Source organism: Lagenorhynchus albirostris, chromosome 4, assembly GCF_949774975.1.
Source record: "Lagenorhynchus albirostris chromosome 4, mLagAlb1.1, whole genome shotgun sequence".
Taxonomy (NCBI): Eukaryota; Metazoa; Chordata; class Mammalia; order Artiodactyla; family Delphinidae; genus Lagenorhynchus; species Lagenorhynchus albirostris.
Window position 1 is genome coordinate 145940435 of NC_083098.1, and position 12685 is coordinate 145953119.

General features: G+C 63.1%; 1 protein-coding gene across 2 annotated transcripts in view; it reads left to right on the top strand.

Moving 5' to 3' along the window:
- The first annotated feature begins 1091 nt into the window (after positions 1 to 1091).
- Positions 1092 to 12685, top strand: part of LRPAP1 (LDL receptor related protein associated protein 1) — a 462538-nt gene continuing 450944 nt past the window's right edge. For both annotated transcript variants that reach the window (XR_009540456.1, XM_060148846.1), the window contains exons 1-7: positions 1092 to 1356; positions 5748 to 5892; positions 7508 to 7632; positions 7933 to 8053; positions 8422 to 8580; positions 9909 to 9991; positions 11173 to 11349. Coding sequence is in view for 1 of the 2 variants with exons in the window: in XM_060148846.1 (XP_060004829.1) it covers positions 1144 to 1356; positions 5748 to 5892; positions 7508 to 7632; positions 7933 to 8053; positions 8422 to 8580; positions 9909 to 9991; positions 11173 to 11349 (1023 nt within the window). In the remaining variant the exon portion in view is untranslated. The remainder of the gene's footprint in view (positions 1357 to 5747; positions 5893 to 7507; positions 7633 to 7932; positions 8054 to 8421; positions 8581 to 9908; positions 9992 to 11172; positions 11350 to 12685) is intronic.

A 12685-nucleotide genomic window follows, 5' to 3' on the forward strand; every position in this document is an offset into this window, starting at 1 on the left:
TTTCCTGGCCTGGAAATAGCTGTTTGCTCTTACATTCTTTTGTTTCCTTAAAATCATTAACTCCTGAGACGCGTTCTTCCGCAAAGGCGAGCATTGTGGCCAGGCTGAGATTACAACATGGCCTACACCTAAAGTGGCTTCTCTTATGTCAAGAAGCCATGCCTGGTTCTCTTTCTTTGGGGTCTCCCTTGTCCCCCATCTGCCTGCACTCCCTCCCAGGCACAGTGCAGCGTCCTTACCAGATGGATTCACCCTGTCCCTTCTCAAACCATCCAAGCACCTAGGGGTGCCTCTACCCGACCCTATAAGCTACTTGGGGGCCGCAATCTGCTTCTCACTCTTTCCCCGTTTCCTGCTCTTCCCCCGGGGAACTGACCGGCTCACTGGCCCCATCAAATTGGCCGCGTTCAGTTTTGCTCCATTTACGAAACAGCAGGTGGGAAGAAAGGAAACAGGTACACAAGTATCTCTAATACAGAACAAGTGCATGGAAGATAAGCGGGATGCAGTTCAAAGACAAGTGTTGGGGTGCCAGCGCTCCCTGGGTCACGGGGAAAGCTTCGGGGGGACGGGAGCGAGAAGGCTGTTTTCCTCTGACAAGTGAAGGAGTGGGCTGGGTGGGTCTAGGGTTCCCAACAGAGACACTGACGCTGGAGTGCCGAGCAGAGGCCACCTTCCAGAGACCATAATGACAAGGAAGGCTCAAGACCAAGGCAGATGACACAGAAACAATCTAAGGTGCGGCAGACACGCTCCCGATTTCTGAACTGTTTACTCTTTCTACGGAGTCGAAGGGAAAGGGCGCTCCGGTCAATCCGGGCTGCGCGGTCGGGGCTCTTTTCTCCACCAAGTCTCTAGCAACCCCGCAATCCCAGCTAGGGCAGCCCTAGCCGCAGTTAGGGGTTCCCGTCGTCATGAGGCCGCGGCGTGGTTGCCTAGGAAACGCCCGCGTGCCTCCGCAGGGCTCCCCGGGCCTTGTAGTCCGCCGGCCGCCTCTCTTGGACCGGCCACACGGGGAGAGACTACAACTCCCAGGAGGCAGCGCGGCGGGTCCTGGGGGCGGGGCGGGTCCTGGTGGGCGGGTCCGGCCTAGGGCCTTTTCCCTCCCGCAGCTCCTAGGGTCTCCGCGGCTGGAGGAGGAAGATGGCGTCTGGGAGGGCTCGAACCTGGCTGCGGGAGCTCCGGACGCCGCCGCCGCTGCTACTGTTGCTGCTGCTCCTTGGGCCGTGGCCGGCGGCGGGCCACGGCGGCAAGTACTCGCGGGAGAAGAATGAGCCCGAGCCTTCTTCGAAGCGCGAGCCCGGGGGGGAGTTCCGCATGGAGAAGCTGAACCAGCTGTGGGAGAAGGCCCAGCGGGTGAGCGGCGGCCGGGCCCCTCTACCTCGGGGGTCCGCGGGGCCGGGGCTTCCTCTACCTCGGGGGTCCGCGGGGCCGGGGCTTCCTCTAGTTTCGGGGGTCCGTGGGGCAGGGGCTTCCTTTAATCCTGGGATCGGCGGAGCCCGGGCCGGGGTCTCTTCTAATCCTGGGGTCCCCGGGGCCCGGGTCTCCTCTAACTTTGGGAGTCTACGGGGCCGGGGCCTTGAGCCTTTGACAGCCTAACACCGGCCCGCAGAGGTAGGTGTGGGTACCCCTTGCCTTGCGCCTCCGGGAAGAGGGACCCTGGCCTGGTGATGACAGGCGAAGACTTGGAGGCCTTGGTGCCTGGGCAGAAGGGCCGCCCCGCCAGTTTGAACTGGCAGCTTTGCAGCTGAGGCCGAGATCCCTCCCTGCAGGCAGACCCAGGTCTCCTGCCTTGCAGGTTTTTGCCTTTTCTCCTACGTTGTATTTCTCTGTATGGAGAAACAAGAAAAACAGGTGACGCTGAGCACGGAGACAAGCCCAAGGACAGCGGAAATCCTAGAAGCAAAAGCCAGTTCTTGTTAAATCGGGTGAGGGGATGTGGTGAGGTGAGAGGAGAACACCCGAAACTTAAGACGCTAGTGAACTAAATCTAAATCCAACTGTGCTCATTTTAGAGAAGAAAGCAAGAAAGCCCAGAGGGCAAAGGACGCCTCCAAGGTCACTCCGCCTGGGGGTAGAATTGGGACTACAGCTTGCTGCTTGGGGTGTGACCTGGACCCCGCCGCCTCCTCGTTAACATAGAGGCCCCTCCTTTGTTGGGTGGGGTTTGTTTTTAGTGAAATGGGTATTTACAAACTTCCCCCAACCCTCTGGGCCGCAGCGTCTTCGTGAGATCCAGGCTTCCACTTTTAAGCATTCCTGAGTCCTTGAGAAGGAGAGTAAAACAAAGTAAGGACTGAGTTTTGGAAGAGAGGGGAAAACGGCGGGAAGGAAAGGCGGAGGGAGGGATAAGGGCTGGGGAAGGGATGTGGCAGGGGGACTGCAGGGCAGGCAGGGGTGGGTGGATGCCCCCAGGCCCAGCACTGTTCCCAGACCAGTGGTCCTGAGGATCCTGCTGGGGGCCCAGCTGTCAGGGCCCACTGTGTGTGTGCAGCCTTCCCGGGTAAGAGAGAGCACTCTGGGCTGGAGAAGCAGGGGGGGGCTTCCTGGAGGAAGGGGACCTTGTGTTCAGGAACCTGCTCTGAGCCCTTCTGCTTGCAGGGCTGTCCTGGTCAGCCCCGCCTTGTACGTCCAGATGCTGCTTTGCACCTGCCCAGCCTGGGCAGCCTCTTCACACCTCCTGGCTGTCACCTGCCCTCGAGCTGCACCCGCCTGAACCGCCCCCCCCCCGCCCCCATGCTCAGTTCACTGCTGACCTGGGCAGCCTCAGGTCACATCTGTCCGAGAGAGTCTGAATCGGTTCTGCAGGAACCCCAACCCTGCCCCAGCCTTGGACGGACGGGCCTTGGACTGGATGACCTTTCCGGGCCCCTTGGCCCTGAATTCTACAATTGCACGTACAAGTCTCTTCTGCTGAACGAAATGTGCAGACCTTCCAGGGTGGGGTCCATGCCTGTTGGCATTTTCCGGGTCCCTCCTCACATCCGGACGCCTCGCGTGGGTAGGCAGACCCACAGAATACAAGCTGGCCTGTCCCGGGCTCTCTACGCTGAGAAGCTTCAAGGGCGGCGGCGGAGCTGGTCCCGGGTGGCGAGCTGTGCAGTCCTCCCGGTGCCGGGCTGGGGTGGGCACTGCCGCTGCTCAGAGCCGGTGCCCAGGGCGGTGTGGGGCACCCGGCATACCTGTGCCAGGGTTCTCAGCCTTGGATAATTTGCTCTCTGGAGACATCAAGTGTTGCTTTGTTTTCTAAACAAACGATCTCATAGCATGTCACGCCTAGCGTGTACCCAGGGTGAGGGAGAGGGGTCTGATGAAGGCGCCCGCCTCGCCCTCTCTTTCCAGCCCACCTTCTACGGGGGTGGGGGCCAGTCCCGCCTTGGTCCACAGATGCCTCCCCACCGTGAGAGCAGACCAGGGAGCTGCTGGTGTTGCGTCATCGCAGCCCAGCACCTCCAGTCTTGACTTGCTGTGGAACTGCAGTGCCTTTTGATGCAGGTGCTTCAGGAGAGCTGTGGGCCAGGCGGCACAGGGTTACTTCCAGAGCCTCGCGAGTCTTGTGACCTCTCCGGGGTGTTGCAAGGCTCCTGAGCAGGGAGGGGCCGGAGCCGCCCTTGGAGCTTTGGGGGTGGGTGAAGCCGTGGGCAGTCGTCCCGAGGGGTGCCCCTGTGGAGACGTCTGCTTGGCGTGTCCCTCCCGGGGTTGCCGCGCGTGCGTGTGTGTGTGTGTGTGTGTGTGTGTGTGTGTGTGTGTGTGTGTGTGAGAGATAAGAACTTAAGGTAGATCTACCCTCTTAGCGCATTTTTAAATAATAAGCATGCAGTGTAAATAGTGGAGGGTGTTGCGCTGTGCAGTGAGCCTCGGGACTTGCATAACTGCCTTTGTGCCCTTTGACCCGCACCTTGCGTCCCCTCTTGGCTGTTGTGAATAGTGCTGCGGTGAGCATGGGACCCCAGATCTTTCTTCAACGTCCTGATTTCAGTTCCTTCAGATAAATACCCAGAAGTGGGCTTTGCTGGATCACAGTGTATTGATGGTTCTCGTCTTCATTTTTGAGGAACCTCTGCACTGTTCTCCACAGTGGCCGCGCCAATTTTGCAGTCCCAGCAGCAGTGCACGAGGGTTCCCTTTTCTCATCCTCACCAACAGTTGTTGTTTTCTGTTTGTTTCCCATAGTAACCGTCCTAATGGGTGTGAGGCGGTACCTCACTGGGGTTGGATTTGCGTTTCCCCGATGAGTCGGGATGTGGAGCATCCTTCCAAGTGCCTGTCAGCCATTTGTATGTTGTGTTTGGAGCAATATTTATTCAAGGTCTTCACCTATGTTTTAAAAAATCAGGTCATTACTTCTGTTCAACGTAGTTGTGGAAGTTCTAGTCAGAACAGCTAGGGAAGAAAAAAGAAATAAAAGTCATCCAAAAAAAGTCATCCAAATCAGAAGGGAGGAGGTAAAGGTGTGTGTCTGCAGGTGATGTGATCTTATGCGGAAAACCCTAAAGACTGCAGGAGAGAACTCAGATCTAGTTATCAGTCACCGCGGCTGCAGGATGCGGAAGCAACATACAAGCCTCGGCTGCATTTCTGTACGCCAGCGTCAAACGCTCTGAAAAGGAAATTAACGAAACAGTCCCATTCACGGTAGCAGCAGAAGGGATAAAGTACCCAGTGACATTTCGCCATGTGTCCTGGGCCAGTTCTTAACCTCCCTGGGCCTCAGTTTACCCGAGCAGCCTGCAGGGTGATGGTGAAAGTTGCAGAGGCAGAGGAGAAGGTGCCGGGCTCGTGAGGCCCCTGGCTGAGAGCAGCTCCGTGGAGGGCGCCGTGCGCACCCTGAGCCTTGGGCCGAGGGTGTCCGGGATGCGGGCCCAGCGGCAACGGCCGCTGACGAGCGGCTTCCTCCTGCCCAGCTGCTTGTCTCGTGGTTGTAGGTGATTTACTCCGCTTTAATATTTGCCAGAGGCTGCTCTGCATTTGGAGTCTATTAACCAGTTCTTTTCACGTGAGCCATTAACAGTTAACTTCAAGTTAAGGAGGTTAGAAGGGTCCGGAGAGTGGCCTTTTTGCCTGGGCTCCGTGCTTGCTGTTGGGGGCAGCACTGTCACCCGGGGCATCTCCAGCCCTGAGCCCGCGGGCCTCCACGCTTCAGAGGTAGGCTGGCACCAGATCACCACTCACCCTTGTGAGACGCAGAGCCTCGGACGCTGCTGGGCACCAGTCTGCAGCTCGGGGCTCCGGCCCGGACGTTGGCGCCCGGGGAGGTGGACAGCCAGGGAGGTGTGCAGGGGTCAGGTCCCAGCGGCCTCGCCCACTGTCCTGTCATCTGTGGGGAGCGCCTGCCTGGGGTGGCACAACCATCCGGGGAGCCGATGCGCCCAAGGGCTACCTGGGGGGAGCCCCGCACTCGCAGCCTCCCCAGGGCCCCGGCTGGGAACGTGAGGCGTCCTGCGACAGGAGCCCCTGGGCCACCAGCACCTGCACACTCAGGCCGCTAGTGGCGGGCGGCTCCCCGGGGACCTGGGATCTGACGAGGCTGGAGAGTGGCCTCGGGGTGTAAGGGCCAGTGGTTTTCAGGCTGCGGGCAGAGGTCCCTTTGAGGCTTTCGTGCGGGGGCACATGCGGGACTTCGGCCGCCTGGGACCCCGGCACGGTCTCCCCGTCGCTGGCGTCTGCTCTCCGAGGTCAGCGTCTCCCGGGCTGTCGCTGGTCCTCGTGCAGCTGGGGGTCACATGTCCTCTCTTCTCCCCCCGTAGCTTGATCTGCCTCCTCTGAAGTTGTCCGAGCTCCATGCTGATCTGAAGATACAAGAACGGGACGAGTTCAAGTGGAAGAAATTGAAGGCTGAAGGCCTGGATGAAGACGGAGAGAAGGAGGCGAAGCTCGCCCGCGGGCTCAGCGGTACGTCTCTTCTCAGGCCAGGGGCGGCGGTCGCCCAGGCTCGGGCCCCAGCTTCTTACTCTGACTTGGTTTGAGTAAGAGTCGGGGCTGTCCTCGTGAGCCTGGCCCTGGCAAGGTGACCCTCAGCCGTGGGCAGGCACAGCTGCTGGGCTGTCCTGTGCGGGCTCTTGGCACGTGGGAGGGAGGGCCAGGGCGAGGATGTCTGGCCGCGTTAGCGCACAAGCAACCAGGGCTGCTTGGTCCAGGGAGGCGGCTGGGATGGCCAGATGCCCACGGTCACCTGCACGAGGAAGCAGGGATGTTCCCAGGGTCTGGCCGTGTGAAGAGCACTGCCCCCGCCAGGCCGAGCCTTGTGGCCCCTGTGGCCCACCCTGCATCTAGGGCTCCCAGTGCGTCCAGGTGGCCCGGGGCTGGGAGATGGAGGAGGGTGGGGGCAGGGAGAGCCCCCTGCCCGTGATGCCCGCACCGCAGGCTGGACACCAGGGACACACGCTCTTCACAGCTTACTCTCAAGGCTTCCAGTGGGCTGAACTGCTGGGCAGGGCGAGTTCTGAGGCACAGGCCGTGTAGACAGGGAAGTGAAGCCCCAGGAGGTGAGGTCAGGCTGAGCGGGGTGCTCCCTGGGCTGGCTCAGCTGAGGGTGGGCCCCCGTGGGGACCACTTGTGTCCAGCGCTTGTCAGAGGAGGTGCTGGGGGTCAGGGGTCAGGTGGGACACTGCTCGGATGAGGACCTCAGGGATGGAGCACAGGGGAAAGGGAAGCCCGGATCCAGAGAGGCCCGGGTGAGGCCTGGAGGGGACAGTGGGGACTGTCTGCAGATGGGAGGAAGGACGCCCGGTCTTTCAGAGCAGGGAGGGTGGGGCAGGCCCACTCCCAACTCAGGAGGTAGGTGTGGGGCGCGAGGAGATGCTGGGAGGGGCGTCCTCCAGGGCAGACCCAGCAGCCCGGCCCCGCTGAGGAGCGCTCCTTCCGGGTCCACTAGGCATCCGCCGCATCATGTTGGTGACGATGGTGCTGAGACGCAGGTCCCCGTCTGGCGCAGAGGCTATGGGCGGCACTGTGTCCTGGGCGCTACTGACAGACGACACCTGGTCGCTGTCCCACGGTGACCAGCCAGCAGCAGGCTGGAGCCAGTGTCCCCTCCCGGCTACCGCTGTTAACTTTTCACCGGAAGCTGCCGACGCTGAGGTTTCTCCTTGTAGAAAATCTTTTCTGCAAATAAAAATATGACTTAGGCCGTGGCAGAGCTTCCCCTGGCCACCGCCCCGTCCATTCTGTGGACCGTCGTCCTCTCCCGCCCTCGCTGGAGTTCGCCCCACAACACAAACGGGCTGCAGGTTTTGGTTTTGCAAACCTGTGAAGCTGGTCCTAAAGGCAGTCCCGGGATGCTGAGCCCGTCCTGCCGCACCGCGCTCTCCCCGCGGGTCGGGACAGAGGGATCGGCCGGAAGCGCGCGGCCCCGAGGCCGCCAGTGTGCACGGGGGCGTTGCTGGAGGAGGATCCCCGGGTTTGTTTGCGCTCCTTCCGCTGGGTCCCGAGTGGGCAGGAGAGCTGGGCGGGCGGCAGAGGGGCGGCCCCCAGACCACGGCCTCGAGCCCCTCCTATGCCCTCCTAGTCATCCTGGCCAAGTACGGTCTGGACGGGAGGAAGGACGCCCGGGCCGTGAGCAGCAACTCCATCAGCCACGGCCCCGCCGACCACAGCCTGGAGGACCCCCGGCTGGAGAAGCTGTGGCACAAGGTACCCTCGCGCTGCCGTCCGCCCTGGAGGCGTCAGGCCTTGGCTTTTGGTTTTCTGCCCCTGCGTCCCCTAGCGAAGGGGGGTGAAGGCCGAGAGCTGGGCCTGAGTACTCCACCCAGGAACAAGGGTCCTGCCTGGCCTACGGGAGTGATCCACAGGGGCACCCGTGTAACTAACCCCAGGTGGGCAAGGTGCACCCCGAGGCGTGGACGGGTGGGCTCGGCCTATGGGGGGACCCCGAGGCATGGACAGGTGAGCACAGCCCAACGGGGGTGTTCACTGGGGTGGCTTTCCTTCCAGGCGAAGACCTCTGGGAAGTTCTCCAGTGAAGAACTGGACAAGCTGTGGCGGGAGCTCCAGCATCACAAAGAGAAGGTCCACGAGTACAACGTCCTGCTGGAGACCCTGAGCAGGACCGAAGGTGCCCCCGCAGGCGGCCCTGGCTCCAGAGCGTTCCAGAACAGAGCTGCTGGGGGGTTGGGGGCAGTGCCGCGCTGTCAGGCCTCCCTGCTTTCCGAGCAGGAATCTCGGCGTTTAGGAGCCCGTCGGGGTGCCCATGCACGTCTGTGAGCGTGGGTTCAGATGAACCCATTCTGCAGTGACACGGGCCACCTCTCCTGTCACCGCCGGCCTGACTTCAGGGGGACTTGTGGGGGGCTCGGGACCCGCCCTGAGAGAGCAGTGGGGGTGGGGCTGCGGTGGCTCCACGACATCTAGACGAGCTTAGACGGAGCTCCGCGGGCGGCTCAGGCCCGGGCCTTCACGGCCTCCTGCCTCTGGCTCCCGCAGAAATCCACGAAAACGTCATCAGCCCCGTTGACGTGAGCCGCGTCAAGGAGGACGCGCTGCAGGTGGGCCACGCCGAGCTGAAGGACAAGCTGCGGGACATCAGCCAGGGCTTCGACCGCCTGCGGAGAGTCAGCCACCAGGGCTACGGCGACCAGGCCGGTGAGCCCCGCCCTGCGCCCCGCTGCCCGGCGCCCGGGAGACGGCAGCAGAGCCCCTCCAGCCCCTCCGCTCCCAGGGCCACGCCTGGGCTGCTTTCTCCCTCCTGGAAGGTGCACGCACCTTTATTTCTAGCCTCACGGCGTCCTTTAACCCTCACGGTGGCCCCCCGCCCCGCGCATTGGGATGGCTGCTCTGCTCCTGTGCAGACAGCTCGCTGCTCGGGCCGAGGCCGGAGCTCCTCGCTGGGTGCCGCCCCCTGGAGGATGGCCTGGGCCTCTGCGCGCGTCTCCCGCGGGAGCCCGCGGCTCGTGCCTGGTGCGGGCTTGCCGGAAGTCGGCCAGGTGCTCTTTTGTACCGTCTTCTGTCACCCGTCCGTTCCTTCTCCGGCCTGTTCCCTGAGCACTGGCCACATGGCGGGTGCTGCTGTCGACGCAGGGTGCGTGCAGTGGGGACGTGAGGTGGGCTCCCTGCTCCTCCGCATGGCCCGGGTGCCCCAGGGCACGACTCTGCCCTGCTGGGCTCGCCCATCTGCCATGGAGAGGGGACCAGACCACCGGGTGGACCCGCTGTGCTGATCTGCTCAACTGCCATGGAGCAGGGACCCCAAGGGCCTGGCCGTGCAGAGGAGCGGGGCAGCTGAGGCTGTGCCTCGGCCCCTCCGCTCCCGGGGCTGCATCCAGCCGGACCCTGCTGCTAGCCTGCCGAGTCCTGCCAGCAGCGCCCCAGGGCCCCAGGCAGCAGGGAGGGTCCGCCGGTGGGAGGCTGGTGAGATGACCGCTGGGCGGGCCGCCGTGGCCACTTGCTCCCAGCCGCCTCCAGCCGTGGGAGGGAGGTGGGTGACGAGCCTGCACCGTCGCCACATGCTCTCGGGAGTGGTGGCTGAAGTCACAGGGTCCCTTCCCTTGGGTTTACTTCGCTTCAGAGCTACAGGGACAGGCAGCGCCTGAGCCTCAGCGCGGAACTGTGGGCAGGGGGACCCGCAGTCTGAGCCTCACCCCCCACCCCCGAGCACTCCCGCTTGCTGGGCAGGGGGACCCACAGTCTGAGCCTCACCCCCCACCCCCGAGCACTCCCGCTTGCTCGCGCAAGGGCTCCTGCGCCCGGGCAGCAGCGGCTCGACCCGGGGCTGGTGAGGGCATCGCCAAGGCCCCACCCCGCGGGTCCCGGGAACCGCAGACTGAGCGTGTGTGGAAGGTGTGCTCGGTCGGCTTCCAGAGGACGCTTGCACTGTGCACGAGCACCGTGCACTGTGCAGGTGGCCTGCGTGGCCCTGTGCGACCCGGGCTGCCGCCGTGCGGGTCACCGAGCCTGCCTTTGCTCCTTCACAGGGTTCGAGGAGCCTCGGGTGCTGGACCTGTGGGACATGGCGCAGTCAGCCAACTTCACCGAGAAGGAGCTGGAGGCCTTCCGGGTAGGGGCGGCGTCTCTCCCAGCGGACTCTCTGAGGACGTGGGCAAGGTCCTCTTCTTTAGTCCTAGCCGATCAGCGTTTTCACGGGAACGTTCTCTCCTTGCCGTCTGTGTCCCTCCGCTGCCCCGGGTGGCAGCCCGTGTGGGACGAAGCTGGCCTCCAGTGAACACAGTGTGGCTTCAGGGCATCTGCTTAGCTCTGGGTGCACTGGGCACGAGCTGGGACTTGTGGGATGAGCGGATTGACAGCGATTTGGAGGGGGAGCCAGCAGGACCCTGCAGGGCCGCAGTGCTCGGCCCGGAGGGAGGAAGGGTCTTTGGGTCACCTGGGCCTCCAGGTGGGTTCTGCTGTGGCAAAGCTGCCATGGGGCAGGGGGTCAGGGATCGAGGAAGGGCGCAGGCCCGTGGGCGTGAAGCTTCCGTCTCCTTGGACAGGAGTGCAGGGGGAGGGGAGCCTGCCCGGGGCCTGGGGAGTTATTGGACAGGAGCGCAGGGGGAGGGGAGCCTGCCCGGGGCCTGGGGAGTTAGGATCGCCGACACATTCCGCAGGCATCTTGGCGTGGGCCTGGGGGCGCTGGGGGAGTGTAGGGGTCGGGCCTGGAGGCCCACCTGCGCTGGGGTGGGGGGAGCCTGGAGGCCTGGGGGTGGAGAGGACGGGGGGCAGTGCAGGGCTCAGCTCAGGCTGGATGTGGGGGCAGGGCCGGAGGGGACCAGGTGCTTGGCAGGCGCCATTTACCTAGAGGGTGAGGGGTCACTGGGAGTGGGGAGGGAGCGCATAGGGTGCGACCCTTGGGCCCTGAAGGCCATCAGGTCCTGCTGGGGCCCTTTAGAGAGAAGGGCTGCTCACCTGACTTCCATGTGTGCTGCTTCGTGATGGCATGGCAGCCAGGACACCCTCCACCTGAGCCTGCCGTCCCGCTCGGCCCCCAGAGCTGCCCTGGGCGGGCTGCACGGGGAATGGGCGCAGGGTTGCAGCCTTCAGAGCGGGGGAGCCCCGGCCCTGGCCTGCCTCCTTTGTGCCTTTTGCACAGGGATGTGTTATCTATTCAAAAATAAACGAAACTTAAGCATGCAGCCACCTGCCCTGGGTGGTCTCCTGAAGCAGCCGTGAAATTCCATCAGGGACCCTAGGGTGGTAGTAAGAGCGTGTTGGGGTAATTCAGTTGTTTCAACATTATTCTAGGAAGAGCTTAAGCACTTTGAAGCCAAAATTGAAAAGCATAACCACTACCAGAAGCAGCTGGAAATTTCTCATCAAAAACTGAAACACGTGGAGAGCTTAGGAGACCAGGAGCACGTCAGCCGGAACAGGGAACGGTACGCCGTGTTGGAGGAGAAGACCAAGGAGCTGGGCTACAAGGTGGGTGTGCGGCCGCCGGCCAGGCCTCCGCGGGAGCGGGCACGTGACAGTTCCGTCAGCGCCTGCGCGCCGGCCCCCTGGCCCCCTGGCCGCCCCTCCCTGGGCCTCGGCCCCCCTCTGCAGAGGGGACGGGATTGTCTCGCCCTCGCAGAGCTTGGTGGGAGCAACCACGCAGCTGCTCCTGCTGGGGGACTGCGCAGCCCTGAAGGGGGTCAGCTGCAGGGGGTGGGGGGACAGGGACTGCCCAGGCCTCCCCACCCCCACCTGCCTCTGGGTCTGTTTAGGGCCGGGCTCTGAACCAGGTGAGCAGGGAAGAGGCGCACACGCGCGAGGCGGGCAGGCGGGTGGGCAGGCAGCCAGGGCTGGAGCCGGGCCCTTCCAGCCCCCAAACATGTGGCCTGGCACTGGCTCTGCAGGTCCTGCGCTCCTGCGAGCTGCCCACGTGGCTTTGGAGGCTCCTGAGTGGACGCAGGAGGCAGCGGTTTGCCAAGCGTTCGGCCTGGGGCGCAAGGAGGCCATACTTGGCTCCAGAGTAGCGGCGGGTCCCATGCAGGGCGCTCCTCGCGTGCGGCTCAGGGGGGCTTGCAGATACCCTAAATGGGGGCGCTGGCTCCGTTATGGGGTGACGCGTGAACGCCAGACCGTGCTCAGGTGTGCAGGACATTGTGAAGCACCAGCAGGGCCGCTGCCCGCCCTCCCCTGGTCATTAACCTGAACCCACAAATCCAGGCACTTGCCAGCCACTAAGACGTGAGGGCCCGTCTGCAGCAGAGCCTCTGGTTCAGGTTAAGAGAAAAGGAGGGGCGGGTGGTGTGGACCCTCTGCAGAGCCAGCAGCACGAGAATGGTACGTCGCCACAGACGCCCAGGAAATTCAAAACAGAGGAGCTGGGCCCTGGAGGGAGCCTCCTTTGTGCCTTTTGTGCAGGGAAGTGTTACCTATTCAAAAATAAGTGAAACTGGGCTTCCCTGGTGGCACAGTGGTTGAGAGTCCGCCTGCCAATGCAGGGGACACGGGTTAGTGCCCCAGTCCGGGAAGATCCCACATGCCGTGGAGCAGCTGAGCCTGCGCGTCCAGAGCCTGTGCTCTGCAACGGGAGAGGCCACAACACTGAGAGGCCCGCGTACCACAAAAAATAAATAAATAAACGAAACTTAAAAAGTGAAAGAAGACCAAAGTACCGAGAAGGAAGGGAGCGTGTGGATTCTTTCCTGTGTTTGGCAGAGCCGAGCAGGGCGCAGCCAGGCACCCCTCGTGGGCGTCCACCTGCAGGTCACACCGTGGCGGACTGCACAGCGGGGATGAAGAGGGAACTGGGGCTCCTGGCTCCCCCGAC